This window comes from Phyllostomus hastatus, unplaced genomic scaffold, assembly GCF_019186645.2.
Source record: "Phyllostomus hastatus isolate PE091 unplaced genomic scaffold, TTU_PhHast_1.1 phas_contig_210, whole genome shotgun sequence".
In the NCBI taxonomy this organism is placed as follows: Eukaryota; Metazoa; Chordata; class Mammalia; order Chiroptera; family Phyllostomidae; genus Phyllostomus; species Phyllostomus hastatus.
Genome location: NW_025333737.1, coordinates 1,251,682 through 1,275,530, shown reverse-complemented (window position 1 = coordinate 1,275,530; position 23,849 = coordinate 1,251,682). Strand labels below are relative to the sequence as shown.

General features: G+C 50.4%; 2 protein-coding genes across 2 annotated transcripts in view; one reads left to right on the top strand and one right to left on the bottom strand.

Moving 5' to 3' along the window:
* PITPNA (phosphatidylinositol transfer protein alpha) overlaps positions 1 to 15,257 on the bottom strand; it is a 35,506-nt gene extending 20,249 nt beyond the window's left edge. Inside the window, exons 1-4 of the mRNA XM_045836827.1 lie at positions 14,995 to 15,257; positions 11,230 to 11,260; positions 5,784 to 5,929; positions 2,029 to 2,120 (exon numbers count right to left, since the gene is read on the bottom strand). Coding sequence (XP_045692783.1) covers positions 2,029 to 2,120; positions 5,784 to 5,929; positions 11,230 to 11,260; positions 14,995 to 15,014 — 289 coding nt within the window. The 5' untranslated portion in view covers positions 15,015 to 15,257. The remainder of the gene's footprint in view (positions 1 to 2,028; positions 2,121 to 5,783; positions 5,930 to 11,229; positions 11,261 to 14,994) is intronic.
* LOC123816812 (60S ribosomal protein L18a-like) lies at positions 15,013 to 17,387 on the top strand. Its single transcript, XM_045836013.1, is given in 3 exon segments — positions 15,013 to 15,111; positions 16,565 to 17,030; positions 17,033 to 17,387. Coding segments are annotated over 3 exon segments (720 nt in total). The 3' UTR covers positions 17,188 to 17,387.
* The last annotated feature ends 6,462 nt before the right edge of the window (positions 17,388 to 23,849 follow it).

The window sequence follows — 23,849 nt, the reverse complement described above, 5'->3', positions numbered from 1 at the left end:
ATTCGACATATTCATTTCGTACGATGGTGACTACAAGTGTGACATTGGCACCCGCTGAAGAAACCTACCTTTCCCCACCTCTGCCTCCTCTCCGTGGAGTATTTAGAAATTACTTTTATCTTTTATTTCTTTTGGCCAAAGATCAGAACAGTATGTAAGTGAACATTTGATGGCTAGAAAAACGCCCATGTCAGCTGCAGCACACTCCCCGGATTACACAGAGGACAGCGGCACTTGGAACCCGGCCCCGGGCATGGAGGAGCCCATGCTATCTGTCTGCCTCCCTCATGCCCAGCTGGCGAAGGTTCTTGTGACGCATGCTCAATGCAACTCTCTTAGACATCAGAAAATTCACCTTTGGCCCTAGACCAGACATACCCAGCCACAGTACACACAGTCTTTTAAGAAAGTGTGTGCATGCCTCTTGTCCAAGAATTTAACAGTTTCTTGCCCGATGCTTCCTGAGTAGTGATATTTGCACTTTCAGATATAGCAATAAAACACACACCCTAGGTCCTGTCAATGGTTGGTAATCTCCTGACGCAAGGTTCTCAAGGACTGGAAAGAGCAATGACCCTGTGCTCTAGACTTTGATCATTCCCAAGTTCACAGGATAAGGACCACATGGGTGGAACATCCTCATCAGATACAACCTAGGGAGTGCCAGGTCCCAAAAAATAAGGCGAGTGAAGCAGGACATGTAGGCAGAGGCTGGCGAGAGGACCCTGTAGCCAGACTGCCTGTGCAAACAAATGCAGGTGGACTGGAGGAAAGGCTGCCCCCCTCAGAGACAAGTTCCAGGGGACCTCTAAGAACCAGCCTAGGACACAGATCAGTGCCATCTTGGGCCCTCCAAGAAGTCTACTCTGGAATCCTGGAAAGCTAGGAGTCTGAACTACTCAAAGGGAACCCTCCAAAGTGTAGAAGAGAAAGTTTTCTGTCAAGGTACAAATCTTTCCAGAAACTCCAGATAAGAGACTGGCCCAAGTTAAGGAAATGCACCCCCACTCCCACCTGTGATTACAGAACATGCTGGTTTAGTGTAAGTCAGGGCCCTTAACAGCGACTTGCCTCCTCCTTGCCTCCCATCCCTCCACCCAAGTCTGGCGCATGCACATTCCAGGAGTGATGGAACATATCTGAGGTACAGCTGATTCTAACTCCTGTGTCATCAAAATTGGGCTGATTTCCACTTTCCCCGACATCATCAGTGCCCCTTTGCTATGTTTTCTTGGTGTCTGGGCCTGGCCCTTCCCCCAGGCAGGAAGGTCACACCACATGCCCTTTTCTATCACCGCTGCCTCTCTCAAGAGTCCCTGGCCTCAACGCTGTTTTTCGAGCCAAACACAAATATATCACATTAAGACTGGAAATTGCAGCATCTAATAATAAGGGAATGGTTTACAAAGATCACAGCACTTTCATACAATGTGATACTAAGCAGCCAAATTTTAAAAAACAGGAGACTATACAGTGACAGGGAACAGACTTCCCATTTACTGAGTAACATAAACAATTTAATAGTTAACATGACATGATCCAAAATTTGTCTAGGAAACATGTCTGAGATTTTGTACAGGCGTATCTATGTAAGACTTAAAAAAAGGACTACAACACAGACATTAAAATGTTAACAGTGACTACCTAGGGACAAAAGAATCATGGGTGGGTAGTTTCTTTTGTTTGTATGTACTTTCTAAAATTTAAACAGAAAGCATTAGTTTTGTAATTAGTAAAAACAATCAAAATTGTCATACGATCCCCAAATAAGAGGGGCTGGTTCTGTGCCAGCTCAGGCCACGGCCGTTCGGTCAGCTCACGCAGCTGGCGGCCACACTGTGCTCAACGACACTGCCGCCACTGGCCTCAGGGTGGAAGGGCGCCCCTGAATCATCTGCCCACTGGCTTCATCTGGAAAATGAACATGAGACCCCAAACCCCAACTCATCCCCACCACTGAGTCTACTTGACCACATCCTCTGTCCATCCTGGGGCCCAAATCCAGCTTCTAGCCAGGTGTGCACTCACCAGTTCTGCAGTAAGGGTAGGCATTCCATGCTTTCTCATGGATATTCAGGGCTCCCTCTGGGGCCAGCATTCGAACAAACGTGGGCACTTTGCTATAGTGAGAGAAGGGGTTATGAAAAGAAATGGAGGAGAGAATTAGAAGACAATGGGCTTTAACATCACATTCTTCCAGCCACCGCTCCAGCTTCTTCAATGGGGAACTGACAAGTAAATTTCCATGAGATAAGTAGGTTACTCTTGTGTGTGAGAAGCCACCTGTCAGAGCCTGAACCTGCAACTCACCTGGCTACTAATATGCACCCACAGCTTGTCCCACCACCCACCAGGAACAGGACAGAAGGGGAGACCCAGGCTACTTGCTACAGCCTATCAGCCATTACATCATCATTGTGATTTTTTCCAGAGCTCACTGGGCCCAGGGCATTATATTCCAAACTGCAAGGATGAGCTACCTCCAAGAGTGCACCAGTCCAGGTTTATGGGCCAGAGAGTCTGACTGACTGACTGACTGACTAAGAATGGGATCCGAGATGATCTGATGATCTTCTGTTGTCAGTTCTGGGGTGCCAGGAGGCCCGCAGGGCCATCTGCCTCCCAGGGCAAAATATTTTCTTCTATTTAAGTCTTCTTATCTCAGGTTACAGAACAGTATGTTCAGTAAGAGTCCATGTTTTTAAAGATTTTATTTATTTTTAGAGGGGGATGGAGAAAGAAAGAGAGGGAGAGAAACATCGATGTGTGAGAGAAACACCGACTGGCTGCCTCTGGTACATGCCCTGTCCAGGAACCCAGGCATGTGCCCCAACCAGGAATCGAACCGGCGACCTTTTGCTTTGTGGGATGACACCCAACCAACTGAGCCACACCAGTCAGGACCTATTTTATTATTTCTTTTTTAAAGGTACAGATATTCCTCTTCCTTAGTTTTTCACTGGTATTCTAAGCAGTCTTTAGTAGACTCCAACAATCTCATCAACTTTAGTGCTTGAAGCCCAAGAAAAGAGAGCCAACCCCAACAGAGATCTAATTCAGAGCACTCAGAGCAACGCTCTGAGATTCATTCACTCACTGCCACGCTCATTCGGGTAAGTATTTCCATGTACCAGGCACCTGGAACCACACAGACTTGGCCCCTGCCCTCAAGGAGCTGACATTCTAGTGGGGAGTGCAACCAACCAGGCAGAGGACAACACTGTGTGTGCCATAATGGGTGAGCACAGGGCTCTGGGGCAGAGCACGGGAGAACATGGTGCTGGCAGCATGGTGCAGGGGGAGGCTCCTCAGAAGAATAAGGATTAGCCCTGGCTGGCGTGGCTCAGTGGCTTGAGCGTCGGCCTGCGAACCAAAAGGGTAGCCGGTTTAATTCCCAGTCAGTGCACATACCTGGGTTGTGAGCAAGGTCCCCAGCTTGGGGTATGTGAGAGGCAACCACACATTGATGTTTCTCTCCCTCTCTTTCTCCTTCCTTTCCCCTCTGTCTACAAATAATAAATTTTGTTTTTTTTAAAAAAGAAGAAGGATTAAATGAACATATAGAGTAGAGAGTGAGTAGGACTGAGCTAGACACAGGATAGGAGTTGGGTGGGAAAAGCTAAGAGAAGAGAGAGAAGTTCAGAGTAGCTTCTCTGGTGTATGGTATAAAGTAAGGAATACAAGAGAACCTGCAGAGGCTGGGTTATAAAAGATATAGTAAGTTACATCAAAGGGTATGGCCTTTATCTGGAGGGCAAAGGGAAACCATTTATAGCTTTCAAGCTGGGGAGCAACAGGTCTGTCTTCTAGAAAGAGCACTCAAAGCTGTGTGAAGTGGAAAGCGAGGTGATCAGTTAGGAGCTATTATGGTAATGAAGGCAAGGGATGATGAGGGAAACGGAAAGGTTGGCAGTACTAAGGCGATAGAACCAACAGAACTTGACTTGATTAAGGGATGAGAAAGAGGGTGGTGGTGAACCCACCCTCCTGATTGGGGCAACAAGATGGCTCACGGGAGGCTCTGGTGCTCATAAGGAGAGGTGGCTGTGGCATTCAGCACTTTTTTTTTTCTGTGTGTGTTTGGAGTTGAGGAAACAGTGGTAGCAGCTCCAAGTTTACGCCCTGTCCTGTAAGCAAGAGGGTAAGACAGGCCCTACAGGCCTCCTTTCCGCAGCTCTGGTCGGGCCCCTTCCGCCAACCTCACTCTCTCTTTTCAAAATCCTTTTTAAAAAGGTACAAACTCGACTATGGAGAAGACAAATCTTGAACCTTTAAAAAACTTTTTTAAAATTTATTTTTCAATTATAGTTGACATACATCTTGAGGCTTATTTTAATGAACTGTTCATGGCTCAGTAAGGACTGGTTGGCAGTCAACTCCAAGTGGGGAAGGAGGGGAAGGAGGAGGAGGCAGAGAGGAATAAGCACCCTGGCAAGGAAAGGGGGACACAGTGAGAGGCCCCGCCCCCCACCCCACAGCGTTGCCTTCCTCCTGGCGCCAGCACTCAGGGGATCCCGGCCCCTCTGGGCCAGCACCTACGCACCTCCAGAGCAGCAGACACCGTTCAATGAGGGATTTTACCCAGCGAAGATGAAACTGGTTCTAGTTCAGTCTGGTGACTAGAAATTAAGATTCCCGTTTAAGTTGCGCAGCAGTGTGGATGTACTTAATGCCACTGACCTGTACACTTAAAATGGTAAAAATGGTAAATTTTGTGTTTGTATATTTATCACAATTTTTAAAATATTCAGGTTAATTTTTTCCAGTTTTGGGTAACCTGCTTGGTTCAATGTCCATTCAAGCTGGTCTATGTTTACTGGGGCTTTCAATGCCCTCCGGTTCAGCTCAGAGTTTGCATGCAGGGTGGGCAAAAGTGCGCTTACCGTTGTTCATAGAGAAAATAACACAATAATTGAAAATAATACAAGAATAAACTCTGTGTTTCATGTACTCAAAACTGTAAACCTATTTTTGCCTCATCCTGTAATACTGTTTTAGTTAGGGATTCAGCAAATCTGTGTGGTCTGCTAAGGATTTTAGTATACAAATCAGTTCATATATTTAAATACTTATATCTTTGATCCAAAGAGAGGTGCTCAAGTTTTTCTGGTAGCTGATTTCACAATATCGGAATTTAAAATGCTACCTGATCCAGCAATCCCACTTTCAGAAACATTTACTATAGATTTACACACACAGGCAACATGAAAAGGTTTGCACAGGAGTTTTACTGGAGTTCTCTGTGTAAACACGTGGAAATGACTAGAAACAGACATCAAGGGAGGACAGGTGAGACAACTCACCGCACATCTGTACAAAATAATGCTATGTGTACTTCCAAAGAATAAAACCAAAGTGCTGACAGTGAGAGAAAGCGATGCTATGATAAGTGACAAGAGAGCAAAGTCGAACAGTTACGTATGGTATGACTCCACCCACACTGAGACAACAGTAACGGGAAGGAACATCCATCCACACACACCCCACACTCACATCAATGAGTATTGCTGTGGGGAGGGCCCACAAGAAACTAAACACTCTCACCTCTGGGGACCGGGAGTCTGGTAAAACAAATATTACTTTCATTTTAAAAAAATAAAATTAAAAAAACAACAAAAAAAAGCAACTACTAAAACCTTTAAGTGGACAAAGGATGACTACCATCTACACCCGCTCTCATGAGTGAAGCCACCTGCACAGCCAATAACCTGGAAACCCCCAGTTAGCCGTTCTCCCCCCTTCCCAGCCAGGCCAGCTCCGGGCTCTGCTGCGCAGCCACATACCTCTGTAGGTGGTAGATCTTGTGTGTGTACTGGCCTTTCTCGCCGTCCTTCTCGTAGGGCTCATTCACCAGGACCTCCACGCCTTCACCGCCACCCGTTTCATTTTTGCTGGCCTCGGCCACAGAATACAGCTGTCCTACTTGATACTAAAGAAATAGAGAGATGGGAGTTGTTAACAGTGCAGAATCTTCGCGACTGTTACACACTGTCCATTTGCCAGGACCTAACTGATCAGTTCGTGCTGGGGTCCCCTCATCCAAGAACTCATTCTGAAGCTTCACACGGGGCCTTTCCCTGTTCCACCCAAAGCAATTGAGAACGCTGCTCTGTGCCCTCTTTTCAGCCATCAGATGCGTTTAATTTCATCCTTCACATTTTCACACCACCGCCCAGGTTATACAGTCCAAGGTAGCTTTTGCCCTGTTCTTAAGACCTCACAGCAAAGTCTGGGGCAGTTACTAGAAGTCTGTTTATCCCTTTATCCTTAAGCAGACAAAGACATGACTTCTTGCTCCAATGGTGAGCCCCTCCTCGCCTTGCCAGCAGCTCAGAAAAGAGCCTTGCAGGCAACCAGACCTCCGAGGACTGTCCGGACTCCTGACGGGGCTGATGCCAGCGCCCTGCTTCCCGCGTCAGACAGCGCAGATCCCGACCCCACGGTCTCCGCTGGCTGGATGCACCCTCTGTGTTGGCACTTTCTACATGGCAAAAGCCTAGTTTTCCTTTATTTGGGTCACCTGCCACCCTATCAAGTCACCAGTCAAGATCACTGGCCTCCTCTGACCCCTCAGGACAACTCAGTATTAGGGCCAATGACCTGGGCAGTCCCCAGGCCTGGCCCTGTCGCTCCCTTCTCTCTGAAGGAAGCTGTCGAGACAGAAAATAAGGTGAAAGGAGAAGGAACAGGAGCATTTAATGCAGGAAGTTACATCTATACCACAGGATGCACCTTGCCAGCCACTGCCAGGGCCAACCAGGCACAACAACTTAGGAAGTACGAGAAAAAGGTCACCCCACGTGTTGTGGGGGGAATAAAGGTTTCCCTTGCCCTCTATGCCCTCTTCCCAACCTACTACTGGTACTCGCGAGAGTGAAAGATGAGAGCATTTTTCTCCCTTTGAGATTAACACAGACAGGCCGTGTCTCTGGGCAGCTGTCACTTAAACCACTGCCTGTAAGAGCAAGGAGCAGAGGCAGCTTCCACGGCTGTTTCCCCTCCAATGTGGAGGCTTACTGGACCAGGCAGCTTCCTAAGAGCCACAGGGAAATTTCTAGACAAAGTCTGGGAGGGGAAGCAACCAAACAAGATAATGTACTGTTCACCACAAAGCTGAAAGAGCCCTACCTTCCAAAGCAAAAACCCAGGACAAAATGTCAAGGAAAGGCTCAGGCAGGCCACCAAAGCTCAGTTAATCGCATAAAGAGGAGCACTGGGGTGACAGCCAGTCATCTTGACCTTGCTAATCCAGAGCAACATCAGTGTTGCTTCAATGCCCCCGTGGAACCCCAAGCTGTCCCTATGCCTTTCCAAGGCCACCCCCTGGCTGAGGCACAGGTGAAAACCCCTATCAAGTGGGTCAAGGTTTGGCTGAGCCAGGGGTTCCTAAGAAGGAGCAGTAATTCTGCTTCAGAGAAGAGTCACAAGAACACCTAACCACTGACTCAGCAATCCTAAAGGGCAGCCTGGGAAAAAGGTCTGGTGGCAGGGACTGCGTTGCCGGCTGGTGGTGCTCCTTGGGCGTGATGCTTGGGGAGGGGCTCCCAGCAGAGACTAAGCCCCTTCATCGGTTCCTCCTCAGCTGCAGGAATCAGGGGCAGGCTCTAAGGGGATCAGTCTGTGAGACCTGGCATCTTCCCCCGTTAATCTCCCTTGATACTCTGATCCTTTAATCCCAATGAGACAAGTGAGGGCAGTTTTGTTAATCCGAGGGGTAAGTAAAACTGGCCTCCGAAAACCACCAGTGAAGGACACTGTCATTGCCCAAGGGTTCCCTTTGGCATAGTGGCTCCACACCATGGGAACGCAGAAAGCAGCCAGACTCAAACGGGGTGAAGGTGGGAGTGGGGATGAGACCATGACATCCAGATAAAGAGCCTTGTGGAGACTGGGATTCCAGCTGCCTCAGGCCTAGGACATTGCTCCCTGCCCTTGAGATTTGTCCCCTGCCCCAAAGAACTAAGACACTTGGCTGAGAAAAACAAGAGACTCCGCCACTTTGGCAATCTGGGAGCCCACGAAGATGCTGTGGGTGGGCCTAAAGCACTGACATTAAACAAACCAGCACAGCTGTCAGTCCCACCCACATGGCCCTGCCAGGCCAGTTAGCACAGGGGAATGGTGCCATGCGTCTCTGGAAATAAGTGAAACAGTCCTGCCCACAGGAGAGGGTGGGCAGCCCTAAGCCAGCAATCACCGGTGGACACACCCATGTGGAACAGCCAGAGTTTTCGTGCTCTGCTGCAGAATGCCCAGACACCCTGTGTAGGGTTAGTTAGGCCAAAGGCTCTGGCCAGCCAGAAGCTAATTCCATCCCCAAATATCACTGCAAGCCATCACTGAGACATGAGACATGGTTATAAAGACATGGTTTTCTCTCTCTGTCTCTTTTTCCCCTAAATCAGAAAGCTCTGAAAGCCTCAAATCATGCTCTCCACTGAGGAAGTGAATCTATCAGTCACACCACACGGGCTGTGCCCACGGGAACCACGAGTCAGGATGGGGTTATTGACCAAGACTGAGAAGGCTGATCATTACTTGTTTCTTCTTCGACCTCTCATTCAAGTTTTTCTGGTCTTCTGGAACTAAGGTTCAAGCCATCAAAAGAGCAGCTTCTGCTTCAACCCTAGACCATGCACTGCTTTCTCAACAGCACTTCTCGCTGGGGTCAGGGTGACCACCAGCAAGCAAACGTGGATCCTCATCAGTGCTGACTTCCCCAGCTCCTGCTTCACCTTCCAGCTCTGTTCACCTGCCCCACCGCCTCCTCAACGCTGCAAAAAAAGCCATCACAAGCTAAAGCCCCAAGGCGCAGACACTCTCGGAGTTCCCCCCTTCCCCTCCATTCCTGGCCTGCTACAAGCAGTCAGTGTTCTGGCCCCCCAACCACACGGCAGAGCAGCCAAGAGATGCCCCAAGCAGGTGCTGGCCCTCCTGTGTCTGTCACACTTCTCAGAGACATTCCCACTCTCTGTCCCATCAAGAAACTCCCCGTGAAAAGATACATTTCACCCATAAATGCCAAACTGAGGTGCTCCCAAGTTCCTGGGGACATCTTCCTGACTGGAGGACCAAGGTCATGCAGTGCAGCAGACAGGATGCCATCAGGCCCCCAAGAGCTGAGTTCCAGGGCAAGAGATATGCTGGGCCTTCCTGCCTGGCCCCCTGGCTTGGCAAATCATGACTTGCTATTTTTCATAAATGCAGCAAGGCCCCCAAAGGAAGCAGGTTAACAAGGGCCCCCAAACCAATGCCTGTCAGCCCAAGCATGTGGTTCCCAGACCCTAGACACACCTCAGGTGCCTCCAGGGATCACAGCATCTATCCGCCACCCCTTCCCCCAGCTTCCCCAGTCGTGTTTTTCTTGTCCTTTCCTGGGACTCCCAGATTATGTTCCAGGCTCACCTCTGGCTCCCGCCTCCTGGTCTCCAGGGCTCTTCTCAGACAAGCAGCCTACCGCTGGAGACAACCCTCTAGGAGGCTAATACCTGCCCACAACTTTTTTTGGGAGGGGTCGGGTCAAGAAACTTGGTTATTTGTCTCACTTAAAGTGTGTGGTGGGTTCTGTTGGCCTGATTTCCTTTTTCAATGGTCCGTTTCATATGTGGAACAGACTGGAAGTTTTCCCGGGGCTTCGCACTGACACTATAGGGAGAGAGCAACAGAGGGCACTCTGCCAGCTGCCAGACTTCACCCAGACCTGAACCTCTGGAAGTGGGGGTGGGGCCAGGGCTACGGATTCAGAAGGAAGCTAAGAACAAGGCTGAGCCAGGAGAGGACAGTGGAGGAAGTTTGGAGAGAGGGTGGGACGAGGGAGGCTCCGTGACAGGTCTCTGCTGTCCAAGAGACCAACTCTGAGTCAGCACGGCCTTTACACTTTCTTGTGGCAAATCCTGCCAAGTCCTCATAGACAGAGACGGCAGGCCCAGGAACCATAAAAGGACAGAGGGCAAGCCAAGCCCGTCTGCTATTCCCTGCCCTCCGTAAAAGGAGGGTTCCGGGCCTTGGTCTTCCCAGCAGTCACCTAGAGTATAATGAGGAAGGGCCACAGAGATTCCCTACCCTGCTGGTTTGTTGCACAACCAGAGAGAGCCATGCTCCCTTCCCAGTCAAGTCACAGAGGTCCCAGAAATGCCCGCACTCAATCCCTTCAATAACGTGTCTCCAAACAGGCACAGTCCCAGCGGGCGAAGGGGCTGACTTAGTCTCTGCTCAGTCAACTAGCATGCTGATAACTCAAGGCAAGCTGCTTGCAGCAGCCAATGTATACAAGGTAAGCGCCTCCCCTGTGGGTGGGAACACGGACTGGGGCAGCTGCTATGGAAACCAGTATGGAGGGTCCTCAAAAAATTAAAAATGGACCTGCCTTATGACCCAGCGATTCCACTTCTGGGTATATATCTAAAAAAACCCAAAACATTAATTTGCAATAATATATGCACCTCTATGTTCATTGCAGCGTTATTTATAATAGCCTAAGATATGGAAGCAGCCCAAGTGCCCATCAATAGATGAGAGACTAGGAAAGTTGTGGTACATATACACATATAATGGGATCTACTCAGCCATAGAAAGGAATGAAATCCTACCATTTGCGACAGCATGGATGGACCTAGAGAATATTATGCTAAGTGATAGAAGTCAGTCAGAGAAAGACAAATACCATATGATGTCACTTACACATGGAATCTAAAGAACAAAATAAACAAATAAAATTAAAACAGACTCATAGACACAGAGAACAGACTGACGGTTGCCAGAGGGGAGGAGGGCGGCTGGGGAACGGGGTGAAAAAGGTGAAGGGACTGAGAGGCACACATTGGTCGTTACGGAACAGTCATGGGGATGTTAAGTGCAGCACAGGGAACACAGTCAGGGATATTGTAGTAACTATATACGGTGCCAGGTAGATGCTGGAAATACTGGGGGGACAATCTGTAAAGTATATGACTGTTTAATCACTATGCTGCACACCTGACACTAATACAAAATAATATTGAATGAAAAATTTAATTGAAAAATAACTTTTTAAAAAAACTTCATTTCCTACCCTCAAAAAAATTAAATTAAATTTTAAAAATAAGTGCCTTCCTTCAAATGAAAGTAGCACCAGGAAAGTTCACATCGAGTATTGGTTACCTCTATGTTAGAACAAAGATGAAAAGCATACGAAGAGTTTGGGTCACTTGGAGCAAGTGTATACAACCACGGACAAAATGAAGGACTTACCTCATCTACAGACACCGGTAGGATGACTCGACTACAAAAGAAGGAGAAACAGTAACAATTCAGGCTCTGAAACCCCAAGGTTCTTACAGCATCATCTTAGAAGAGCATTAAATACTTCGTTGTGTGTGATGCCACACTCACTATCAGAAACCCAGCAGTGAACGGCCCCCAGCGCTTTGAGGCTAGGACCCTCTGTGCCCTCTGGTACCCCAGTTAGAGCCCTGTGATTCAATGCAAACCTGTCCCCCAGCCAGCCACTTTGCAGGCAGGCCTCTGACATTTGGAACTGTCTTCTCTCCCTCCTCCACTAATCTCACCAATAAAACCTGCCAATGAGCAGAGCAAAACAGAGAAGTTAACACAGGAGGACCCACCCCTGAAAACTCTGAAGCCAAGGTAAGGATACAGGCCCCGGGGATTCACATCTCTGTAAACCCAACCTCCCAACAATACAGCCCTCAAGGTGAAAGATTAGGAAGGGGCCAAGCTCCTCCAAGGCTGAATCACTCTACGCATGGGCCAACCATCTCTGCTCTGAGACAAGACATTACAGTACAAGTTATGCCACAAAGCCACCGAGAGAGGAGACACCCAACTTGTGTCCGGACCTCCAGAAGCTGTCCAAAGGCACCCCAACTCATCACTGTCTTCTCCTTCTCCATTTCAATGACCACCAATTCTTGGAGGTACCATCAAAAACCTGACAGAGATGCCATGGCCAACAAAGTCCCCACACTGGTCAGATCTCCACCTTGGTGCAAGGGCTAGTGACACTTCTCCAGGTGGCTTGCATTTGTCACACAGAGCAACAGCCAACCCCCAGTTCAAAGCTGTGAGGTCAGAGGACTGATACCAAAATGCTTGGCTGCATTCATACAAACTAAGCCAGCTTCCAAGCCAAGATGTCAGCCCCCAGACCCTAGCTGGAACCCCTGGAGCCTCCTGTGTCTCGAGTGCTTGGTGAGAGTTGCTCTGTTCTGTCCTGGGCAGTGGTCCCACCAATCCTTGCTCCAGGCTGGTAAGTAGTCCACTCACTATTTTCTAGTTCCAAAAAGGTCCCTTGGGTAGCAAGGAGCACCCAGAGGGGTCGGTCTAAGAAAAACATCACACTACATGCAAAGCACCAGGCAGAAAAGTAGCAGGAAAAACAAAACGGACTCAAAGTCTTTACTGCCTGCTAACTCCCCCTCCTCCAGAATGACTCAAATAACGTAAATCCTGCAGGTCATTGGATGCTGCTACTAATGCTCTCCTCCCATTAGAAAGGCCGACAATGCAGAAAAATACTTCCAACTTGAAGGCCACAATTTCAGCACCGTCAATAGAAACTTCCTAGAAAACAATCAGCCTATTATCTTCAAGAACAGCATTAAAAATCACACCTAAGAATTTGCAGAAATCAAATCAAGGAGAATCCTGTTAGAGGAAGTGTCAAAAAAACCAACAGAGACACCCTTCAGACCCCAGATGGGCACCAAGTCTCCTTTCCAGCAAAAGAGAAGGGCATCAGCCAGTTCCTGATAGGATGCTCACACCCAGACATTTCTCCCTAGCTCCCTGAAAGCAAAACCACTCCAGCAGCAATAGGGTGCAATTCCTAAGGATAGGGCCACAGAGGCAGTGCTGGGCTGAGACTGGAGCTGTGCTCACTTCACTGTGACCTTCACTCACACCCTTCCCAGAGCTGGAGCTGCAGTGCTGCAGCCATAGCCAACTGTCTCAGATGCCCCCCTCCGTGTCCCCTGCCGAGGGATGCACGCTCGTGTCTGAGCACACACAGGGCACAAGTCAGGCAGGAAGCAAACACACATGCCAGGCAGGCTCTGCATCCCCAGCACCTTGGACCTTTCCCGAGCAGGCTTCAAGGGGAGGAGAACAAAGAGTGGGAAGGAAGGACCACTCCTGAAAACTTGCTCAGATCTCTTCTGAGTGAAGGTCCCTTTCCTTCCCCGTCTGACCTTCTTTACAAAATTACAGGTTTCTACAGATTCTCGGGTTCATCTGAGAACAGAAAAAAGGCTCTGGAGAATGGGAAAAGCCTCTTTTTTGGACAGGAAAGATTAGAATCCAAAGTGCATTATACTCTGGCTGAATCAACATCAACTGGAAGTCAAGAAATAAAGGCAGAGGGCTTCAAAACAATACTCTTTTGATGAGGGGTCCAGCTGGCATAACACCTGAGTTTCTGCTCCCTGTGTTCTCCAGAGCTCTACATCCTAAATGTTGTAAACACCTCGGAGGAGCAAGTCAGATGGGGCAAAGTGCCTTCACTGACAAACGAAAACAGTCCTCCGCACACCTGCTTGGCTACCAAGTGATCCCCACCAGTTGCTCTCTACTTGGACATCTCTCACTTCCAGAATTCCTGGGCCTCTGGCCCAGTGCTGTCCATGTGCCCTCCCCTCCAGGAAAGCACAATTTTGGCCCACACACACCTCCAATCTCTCCTCTTTGCAATAGGGGGAGAAAAAAAAGTCCTGAGAAGCTTCCTTGGAACCATGAGTTTCAGGGATGGGTCATCTCACAATTGGAAAATACAGCAATCCCAGCATCCTCCCCCGCCCCCCATCATACAATCCCCTGCACTTCAAGAGCAAGCTCATCTCCCTGCATCTCCTCCTGGAAGTCACTAGTTCTCTACCCCTTAGTCACTACTCAAGAACTCCCTCCAGCTTCCTTGTCTTTTCCCAACTAATGGCTTTATGGCCACCTCTTCAATTCCTCAATTCCATCTCTTTGCACCAAGGCTGAGAATTCCTACGAGATAAGTTGCCCCTGTTCCCCACCGCCGCTCCAGTGATTCTTACATTTATTCACAAATATACTCTCTCCACACTATTCTCTACCCTGGTAACACCCTAGCTCTCTCTATCACTCCCTCATATCACTCCAGCCCCTGCCTGATATTTTCAGGACTGCTTTCCCAAGTGTCCCTCAGTCCCAAGTAATCACCTTAAGCTTTCCCCCCAATACCTCCTCTTCTGTACCTACCACTTGAGCACCACGTCATGCGCCCAAGGGGTGGGTCCTTAGACCCTTCCCCTGTCACCCAAGCCCGGCCCTGACTCCGTAGTCCTTCTCCTTTATCCACTTATTAGAATCTTTCTCCCGACGCCTAAGGCAGCCATTCATTCTCCAGGCTCCCCTCAGCACTCCTTCATCTCAGCTCCACGCCTGAAGGTGTCTTATCTGATCTTCTGAGCCCCTTAGCACTGTGCATCCCTCACCGCGCTCCTCTCCGCCGGCGGGCTCACAGACCCTGCCTGCCCTTGTCCAACTGGTCCTCAGCCCCTCAGACAACTCTCCCCCTCCTGCAGGTCCTCAGCGCTCGCACCCACTCCTGCAGTTCTGGCTGGTCCCTCCGTCCCCCACCGTAGAACCACTCCACGTCTCCCCCAATGCTCCCGATCCCCTCAGGCCCTCATGCCCTGTCCAGCTCTCACTGTCCCCTTGACCCTTTCTCAGGCCCTGTCGGGCCCTCATTGTCCTCTGGGCCTCTCCCCAGGCCAAGCTGGCCCTCACTGCCCCTTGGGCCCCACCTCAGGTGCTGTCCGTCCCTCTCGATCCCCGTCGGCCCCACCTCAGGCCCTGTCCGGCCCCCGCTGCCCCCTCGGCCCCTGATGGGCCGCCCAGGAGCCCATCCAGCGCTCTCCATCCCGCCGGGCCCCGTCCGGCCGCTGCATCCCCTCCGCCAGGCCGTCAGCCTCCCTGGTCGTCATCCCCGACCCTGCCTTCCTCCTCGCTTCCGCACGGGCGGACACTCACTACTCCTTGAGCAGCACCATGTCGCTTCGCGGCTCGGCGGCTGCCCGCTGCCCGCCCGGCTTCCCGCCCGCTTCCCGGCGGCCGCTCTCCCCGTGGCCCGGCCCGGCCCGGCTGCCTGTGCGTCTTCGTCGTGGTCTGCTCCGTCCCCGCCGCTTTCGTTGCCGCCGCTGCGCCGGCTCCTGCGCCCTAGCCTCACAGCCTCCCGCGCCCCTGCCGACGCCGCCCGGAGCTCCGGTTCCGCAGCACCGCGCGGGGGCGGGGCGTCTCTGCGGCAACCAGAGCGTCACACGCAGCGGTGCGCGCTGACCTCAGCGCGAAGGCGGAGTCTCCTCCGCCCGCCCCCTCCCGTCCTTAAACGGGCCGCGGCGTCGGCGTCGGAAGTGGGCTGGGGCCTGGGGCGTACCTCGGATCCGCGGGTAGGCGGAGCAGACGCGTGGGGGGGGGGGGCTGGCGGCGGGAGACGGGGTTGGGCGGGGTCCTAGGTGTAACAGTTCTGCAGTCGAAGCAGGTGCACCCGTATGCTTGGGCCACCCCAGTGGGGTTGGTAGAGATCTAGGAAAGGGTTGTTAAAAAATTATATTAACAACAGCCAACTTTACGTGCAAGTGCTCGACTCCTTAGGACGACACCACCAGAAAACACTGTGCTGATTTTTGCAATAAACTCAATATATTTTAAAGTATGTACATGTCTCTTTAAAATAATTTACATCTTTTTTCCACAGGCAAAATGAAAGGTGATATGCTAAAACCACTGAGAACGGTTTTATATTTGATATGAGCATAGTGGATTAATTGCCACCCCTTACCCACCAGAAAGAAAGAAATGATAATAAAAGCTAACATTTATTGAGCACGTACTATGCACCAGGCATTACTCTAACTGCTACCCATGTATTAATTTTTTAAACTGATTTTAGAGAGAAAAAAACATTGATTTGCTCAGGGATCGAGCCCACAACCTTGGAATATTAGGAGATGCTCTAAACATTGAGCTGCAAGGCCAGAATCTGTTTTTTACATCTAGCAAGCTTTGCTTCAGGTGTGCCTAGGCATTAGCTCTTATATGCAGGGGTCACAGCACTCTTCAACTGGCCCCCACTGTGAGCCAACAGCCCCACTGTGGGAAGAGAACCCCTGGTGCCTGATGCCCTGAAGTCCCAGGCCTACCACTGTGTGACCTTGTGCAAGTTACTGAACCTCTCTGTTCTGCCTCAGCTTCTTCATTGGCAAAATGGAACAATGATTGATAGTGCCTGCTTTCAGGCAACGTAGGTAAAGCAATTTTGTGCAGTGTGTGGCACATCCCATGCTGCTATTGTTGGGGGGAGGGGTGTTGTGAGGAGGAAAAAGGGACACTGCTGCCCCTCAAAGCTACTTTAAAAAAATATTTTTATTTATTTATTTTTAGAGAGAGAGAAAGGAAAGAAGAAAGAGGGATAGAAACATCAATGTGTGTTTGCCTCTCATGTGGCCCCCACTGGGGACCCAACCTGCAACCCAGGCATGTGCCCTGACTGGGAATTGAACTGGCAACCCTTTGGTTCACAGCCCATGCTCAATCCACTGAGCCACACCAGCTAGGGCTCAAAGCTACTTCTATATGCTCCAGGCTTAAAGGAGGAAAAGAAGTTAATTTCCACCTTTTGTGGGTGGGGGCAAACGCGGAGAGAACGCTACGAAGGCCTGGGCTGGGAGAATACAAGGTGGTGGGGCACTGCCTGCCCACCCCCAAGTGCCGCACACCGACCCTCTACCGATTGTGCATCTTTACACCTAACCACCTTGTTGCCAAGTCCCACTTCTGGTACTTTGTGTCTCAATTGAAGAAGATGAAGAAATCTTCAGGAGAAAATGTCTACTGTGGGCAGGAGTTCGAAAAATCTGCCCTTCAGGTGAAGAACTTTGGCATCTGGTTGTGCTATGACTCCAGCAGTGGGACCCACAACAGGTACTGGGAGGTGACCACCGCAGGTGCCGTCACCCAGTGCTACCAAGACTTGGGGGCCCGGCAGGGTGCCTGCGCCCACTCAATCCAGATATGAAGGTGGAGGAGATCGCAGCCAGCAAGTGCCGCCAACCGGCAGTCAAGAAGTTCCATGACTCCAAGATCAAGTTCCCACTGGCCCACCAGGTCCTTCGTTGCCAGTACAAGTCACGCTTCAGCACCAATAGGCTCAATGCCTTCTTTTGAGTGCAGGGCCTCCCTGTCCCCTGCCCACCCAATTAAACTCCTTGGTGAAATCCGGGGGAAAAAAAAACAAAACAAACAAGCTTAATCTCCACTGTCACAGTGATCTTTCCGTCTCTGAGGTCCCCCTTTGTTTCCTTCCCTCTCTGCATCTCCGTTTGTACTTCATCTTCTCTCCATCTATCCCTCTCGCTCCAGCTCTCCTCACCGATCACCCTCCGTCTCCCCTCTCTTTATCTTGCCTCTCTGTCTCCCTTTATCTTTCGTTCTGTTTTTCTGTATCTGTGTTTAACCTCCCTCTTATCTCTCCTCTCTGTCCCTTTTCATTTCTTCGTCTCTCTTTACCCTCTTCCTGTCTCTCCCCACCCCTGTCGTCAGGCTTTGTCGCTCTATTCTGGGTGATACATCTTCAGCCTGTATTTCTTTCACCTTTTTTATTTGTTTATTGATTTTGAGAGAGATTGATTGATTTGTTATTCCACTTATTTATGCACTCACCAGTTGATTTTGACTTTTTTAATCTCACCTGAAGATTTTTTTTTTTTTTTGGTCCTCACCTGAGGACATTTTCCATTGCTTTTAGAGAGAGAGGAAAGGAGAGAAGAAACATTGATGATGTCAGAGAGAAACATCAATTGGTTCCTCCCCGTACGCATCTGGACCAGCGATCAAACATGTGACCTGACCAGGAATCAAACCCACAACCTTTCAGTTACAGGAAGATGCTCCAACCAACTAAGCCACACGGACCAGGGCCATTGGCTGATTCTTGTGTGTGTCCTGGCTGGGGGCGTCCAATCAGCAACCTTGGAGTTTTGAGATTAGACTCTCACCAACTGAGCTACCTGGCCAGGGCTCTTTTACCTTCTTTTCACTGCTGTCTCCTTTCCCCATCTGTTCTTTGTTGTCTTGGTGTGTCTCCCCCACCCCCTCTCTGTCTCTGTCTCTGTCTCTATCTCTCTCACTTTCGCCTTGGTATCTGTGCCATCTCAAGGTTCCGGCCCCTGGACCATTTCTCCTGGCTGGCCCCGGTTTCTGCCTTGGTCACAGACACACCTGTAACCCATCTCTGGGTATCTCGGGGAGACTGTGTTTCACTGTTTCCATCTTCTGCTCTGTCCTTCCTGGCTGCTGCAAACATGCTCTTCTCCCAGCCTCTGTCTCAGCCTCTTTTCATTTTATTTCTGTCTCTCTTTTGAAAAATTTCATCCTCTGTCCTGGCTGGTGTGGCTCAGTGGGTTGAGTGCTGGCCTGAGAACCAAAAGGTTGCTGGTTCAATCCCCAGTCAGGGCACACCTGGGTTGTGGGCCAGGTTCCCATTTAGGGGCCTGCGAGAGGCAACTGATCAATGTTTCTCTCTCACATAGATGTGTGTGTGTGTGTGTGTGTGTGTGTGTGTGTCTCTCTCTCCCTCCTCCTCTCTTTAAAAATTAATTTAAAAAATTTTTTCATCCTCCATTTATTGAGCAACAATTCCATGCCAGGCACCATTTGAGGCCCTGGAGGTATCACGGTGATGGAGGCACAGCATGTGCCAGCTCTCAAGGAGCATTTGTTCCAGTGGAGAGAGACACCAGGCAAACAAACACGTGATCCTGGCTGCCCAGCTTGTCCCACGGGGCAGAGGAGTATGCTGGCCAGGCCAAGCCACAGGCAGGGACTCAAACCCATGAGGGTGAGCTGGCTCTGTGTTCAGCTTTGCCTGACAATCCTGTGTCCCTAAACAGGGACTGTGGGCCACTCTAGAAGCCAGATTCAATAACATTCATTATGTGCCAGGCTGAGGGAGGCACACGTTAAAAGAAAAAGGTTCCAGCCCACGTAGGGCCACATTCTCAAGCGAGACAAATATAACACCTGCTGGAATCAAAGAAATAGACAGCAGGTGCTTTGGGCACCCAGAAGTGAGGAGGCACTTTACCTCCGCTTCTATCTCTCTACTTCTGATGGTGTTTGGCCTGCATAGAGTTAAAAAGTATTTGAGTGGCTGTGATACTTTAAAAATATTTTTAAAAATTTATTTACTTATTTTTAGAGAGAAGGGAAGGGAGGGAGAAAGAGAGGGAGAGAAAGAATATTGTGTGGTTGCCCCCACATGCCCCACACTGGGGACCACCCGCAACCCAGGCATGTGCCCCAACTGGGAATCGAACCAGCTACCCCCCGGTTCGCAGGCCAGTACTCAATCCACTGAGCCACACAAACCATGGCTAAAAATATTTTTAAGCCAACATTTGAGAATGGGGATATTTTATATAGAGAGAGGAGCAGGATTTCCAGCTTCTCTTGAGAAAAATCAGATCTGGCAACACTGGGCTCATTCCCACATGGCCATAATTGGCTGGAGCTGTGTCAAGGCTGTCCCCTGAGATGGGGGCTGTGGCCTCCAGGTCCCCGCAGTCACCATCAATTTCTCATGTGTCCCTGGCACAGAGGTCAAGGTCTAGCTGCCCCTGGAGCAGCACAGAGCTCATGCTGTGGCTCTACTTATATTAGAGAAATATTTTTTTGTGTTGTCTTGCTCAAACACAGGAAGATGAAAAGTAACAACAAAGGAAATGGCAGCGCCCCGGCTTTTGAGTTTGTGGTCCTAACAAGTAGGACGCCCATTTAGCATCTCCCTGCCCTGGCTACCATGCAGGGGGTCACCGCTTATCCCTTCCCCAGCTGGGCCTGACGGCCATCCACATCCCTCCCCTGGGCCTGAAGCCCCCTCCACCCCAGCAGTGTCAGGGGCCAGGTCTCAATCAGGCCACTGCCCTCTCCTCCCTGGTGGTGGGGCTTTCCCTAGGGCTTCTCTGGGGGAGGGCAGTTGGTCTCCACTTCCTGCTGACATTGACCAAGGCCCTGGGGGGAGGGTGGCCAGCTTGGTGGGAATTCTGTGAAGTTGCAGTCATGCCAGTGACCACTGCCTTACAACAAAAGAAGGGGCAAGGATGCACTCCCTCCCCTAGAGCCAAAATTCACCAACAGGCAGGTCTTTCCACCCAAGATGCCCCCTACCAACCCCTTCCCCACCTCTCCAACTGACCAGAGCAGCAGAGCTGGGCCACAGTGGATATGGCACAAAGGAGTGGGCAGGAGAGGGGGGCACGGAGCATGTTTCAGGTTAAGCTATAGGGAATCTGAGCAAGAGACAAGGGGCAAGGGAATGTGCAACCTTGGGAGAAAGAGACACAGGAGCTGAGGAGGAAGCAGTTCTTGTCATTCTCAGCATACATTTATTGAGTGCTTACGTGTGCCAGGAAGTAAGCAGGTGCTAGAAAAAGCAAAGGGGCAGGAAGAGTCAGGGCCAGCGACCAAGTCGTCAGTGACACCGTACCGACCCTGGTTAACACAGAGAACAGGTGAACCCTTCCGGCACAACTCCGACGGCCTGCTCTGGGTCCTTGGAGGGGGCCTATCTCAGTCTTTCCAGAAACAGGAAGGGATTGAGCAAGGCAAGACCCTCTCCCTCTTCTCTACCTGGGTAGAGAGGCACACAGACTGCTCTAAACAGGCTCATACCAAACATGCTCGGAGTACAACGTACTTCAACACAAGCACTCACGCATGCACACACATGCACACACACGCATGCGCACATGGGCACAGCCAAACCGTTTTACAGGGAGGTGGTCTGGAGGTGCTGCCTACATGCTGTGACCTGCGTCACCCCCACCCCAATGCAAACCTGCCCGATGTCTGGGTCTTTACCACTTAGACATTTCCTGGAGAAGCTTTTTGGCGAAGTCTCTTACCAAAATGTGAAAGATATAAAAGTGAACAAAGGGCTACTTCTTAAGGCTGTTTGCTTAAAGAGAGGTTCTGAGAGGGTCGGCAGAAACAGACCCCACTTCCTTTACTTGGCTACAAGTCTGTTCTGGTCAGAGCTTCCTAAACTAGGGGCCCTATTATACCGGGGCGGGAAGGGAGTGGAGGAGAGGGTGGCCCTCACTTCCTGTGCTACCTGTACTCTTCCAGAGTCACACAAATAATGCTGTCACTTGTTAACCGCCTATGAAGTGCCAAGAATACCACCGTGCAAATGATTTACTTCTGTGTCCACCCATCCTCACAGTGAGGGTATTATCTCCACTTTACAGATAAGGAAACTGAGGCTCAAGACTTGTCTAAGGTCACTGGTATCGTATGTGTGGCAGGGCTGGGAGCTGCCAGGGGCCTCGGTGCAGTCTTGGATCCACCCAGGAGGCTGAAAGTGAGTCACTTCAGACCCGTGGACATGCTGCCTACAGAAATGAAGGTACACAGGTGGTAGCCCCATCTGGCAGGCCACCCCCTGGGAAATGCTATTTCTCCTTCATGAGACTCGGGATGCTCCATCCGCGCTCCAGGGATTGGGGCGAGTTAGGACATGGGAGCAAGTGGGTTCACAGAACCCGCCTGCTCCCCCTGACCCCCAGCTCGGGGGGGGGGCTGCAGCCTGTGAAAAACCAGGTCCTCACTTTGGGGTACCGGGTTCTTTATCCTCATAATCCCACAATCTGTATTGGGGAAAACGGGCTACTACCCTTGAGTCGAGTCCCTGGTGACTGGAACAGATAAGGAGCCTCACTGCCCCAAGTACCCTTGGGAACCCATATTATCCTCCAGAGGGCGCTGTTGCCAAACCAGCCCCTGAAAATCCTGCTGAGCCTTCTCAGAACTCTGACTGAAGCCCCTCACCACAGGATGCCCGCAGCCTGACCCCGCCGCCCATCACCCACCCCAAGTGCTTCTCTGCTCAAATTCTGCTCTCAGGCTGATACATAAGTACATCGAAAACTTCACTGAACTGAGTGTGTTTCTGCTGCTGAGACAGGCCTGCACATTGACCCTGCATACTGGATATCCCTCCATTTTCAGTGTCCTTGGGACCCAGGGCAATTGGGAGGCCCTCCACAGACTGCACAACCCCGGACCAGGACGGGGAGGGCTTAGCAGAGGTTGTTTGGACCAGGCTGACATTGCATCCAAGAGGGGAATGGAGCTGGAGCAAAACAGAAAGGCACCTGCAACCCTGCCTGTGGCCTTTAGGAGGCTTGGAACCTTCCCTAGTACAGGTCCAGGCAGCAGGAGCTGCAGGCAGAGGCCCAGAGGGTCTGGAGGAAGCCAACAGAGGAACTCGTAGACCTGTCTAGGGGGACTAGAGAGGAGAGGGGATCTTCAGTGCTTCTGAGACGGGCCCCTTCCTCACTCTAACTGGAACCACTGGCCAGGCGTCACTTCCTGCCCCTTCCCACCAGCAGCCTGAGGACAAGGGAAGGAGGGCTGTGGCTACTGGGTGCCGCTGCCTTCGACCAGCCCACAGGTCTTTTCTCATGGAAGGGCATTCTTCTCATGGGTTGGGCTGACAGGAGAATTGCTTCCTCAAGAATTCATCTGCCTCCAAGCCAAGATGACTACTGAGGAGAGGTCAAACCATTTTCAGAGGAATCTCTTGGCTCCAAGAAAGTGGTGCCTGGGTTTGCTTCCATTCCCCAAGCTGGGGCCTCCTCCCTCCCAAAGCCTGGAGGCCCCTGGAGCTATGGCTCCAAAAGGAATGTCCTGGCCCCAGGCTTTCTTTGGTGGCTTCAATGATGTTAAGACCCATAATCAAGTCCTGGCTCCAATCTTGAGTGAATTACTCCACCTCCTGGGGCCCTCAGTTCTTCTAACTGTAGACCAGAAATGATGGTATCTTTTTAATTCTTGGACTTATGATTCAATGATAGTAATAGGAAAATATGTAACCCATCAACTCTGCATAATCAGAGCGGAATGACTGGCCCCAGAAGGGGGTGCAGGTGGCAGCCGGCCCATCTGTCCCACTCTCACACCTCAAATTCCCACACACTGTAGGCCCTAGACTGATTTCCACCCCGAACTTGTCAATGCCTGCTTCCTTCCACAAAGTGCCCACACCCTGCAGGTGGGTGGGAGAAAGGCAGCAGCTCCTGCTTCAGGTGCTGCTGGGGACGGCACAGGCCTTGTCTGCAACCTTGATGTTTTCCTGGCTGGAAGGGCCCCTGCTAGCCCACATTTCCCCAAATTATACTTCTGTCAGTGGTCTCAAACTTTGGGGGAAGGAGGGCTAAGCAAAATACAGGTTCCAGATTCCCTCTAGGTCAGAGGCAAGACCTGGAATTCACGTGTTCAACACGCACCAAGTAACTCCATCGGGCCACACACAGAGGGCAGCTCTCTGATAAAGCCACTCCTTCACGGTGTATCTCACTCTCTCTTGGATGGCCACAAAAACCACCAGCATGCTGAGAAGTGCTGCAAAGAAACATGCTTGGCCCTGGCCAACTTGGCTGGTGCATCGTCCCGTAACCAAAGGATTGAGGGTTTGATCCCTGGTCCAGGAGCATGCAACCCCTGGCCCGGGTGCATACAGGAAGCAGCCAACTGATGCTTTTCTCTCACAATGATGTTTCTCTCTCTCTAAAAGTGATAAAAACTGTCCTTGGGTGGTGGAAAAAAAAAAAAGCTTGACTTTAACTCAGCATTTCTCAAATTTAACAACATTCTTTTTAAAAATTAGAATAACCATTAAACCTCACATAACTAGTGTTCGGAGGAAAGGTCTGGGAAATTCTGATCTTGTTTTCTTTCTTACAAATGTTGTAGAAGTATTTGAGATGTTGCTTCCTGGTAATTGTTGGCAGTTTGGCTCAAATAAAATCTTAGAGAAATTCCCAAAA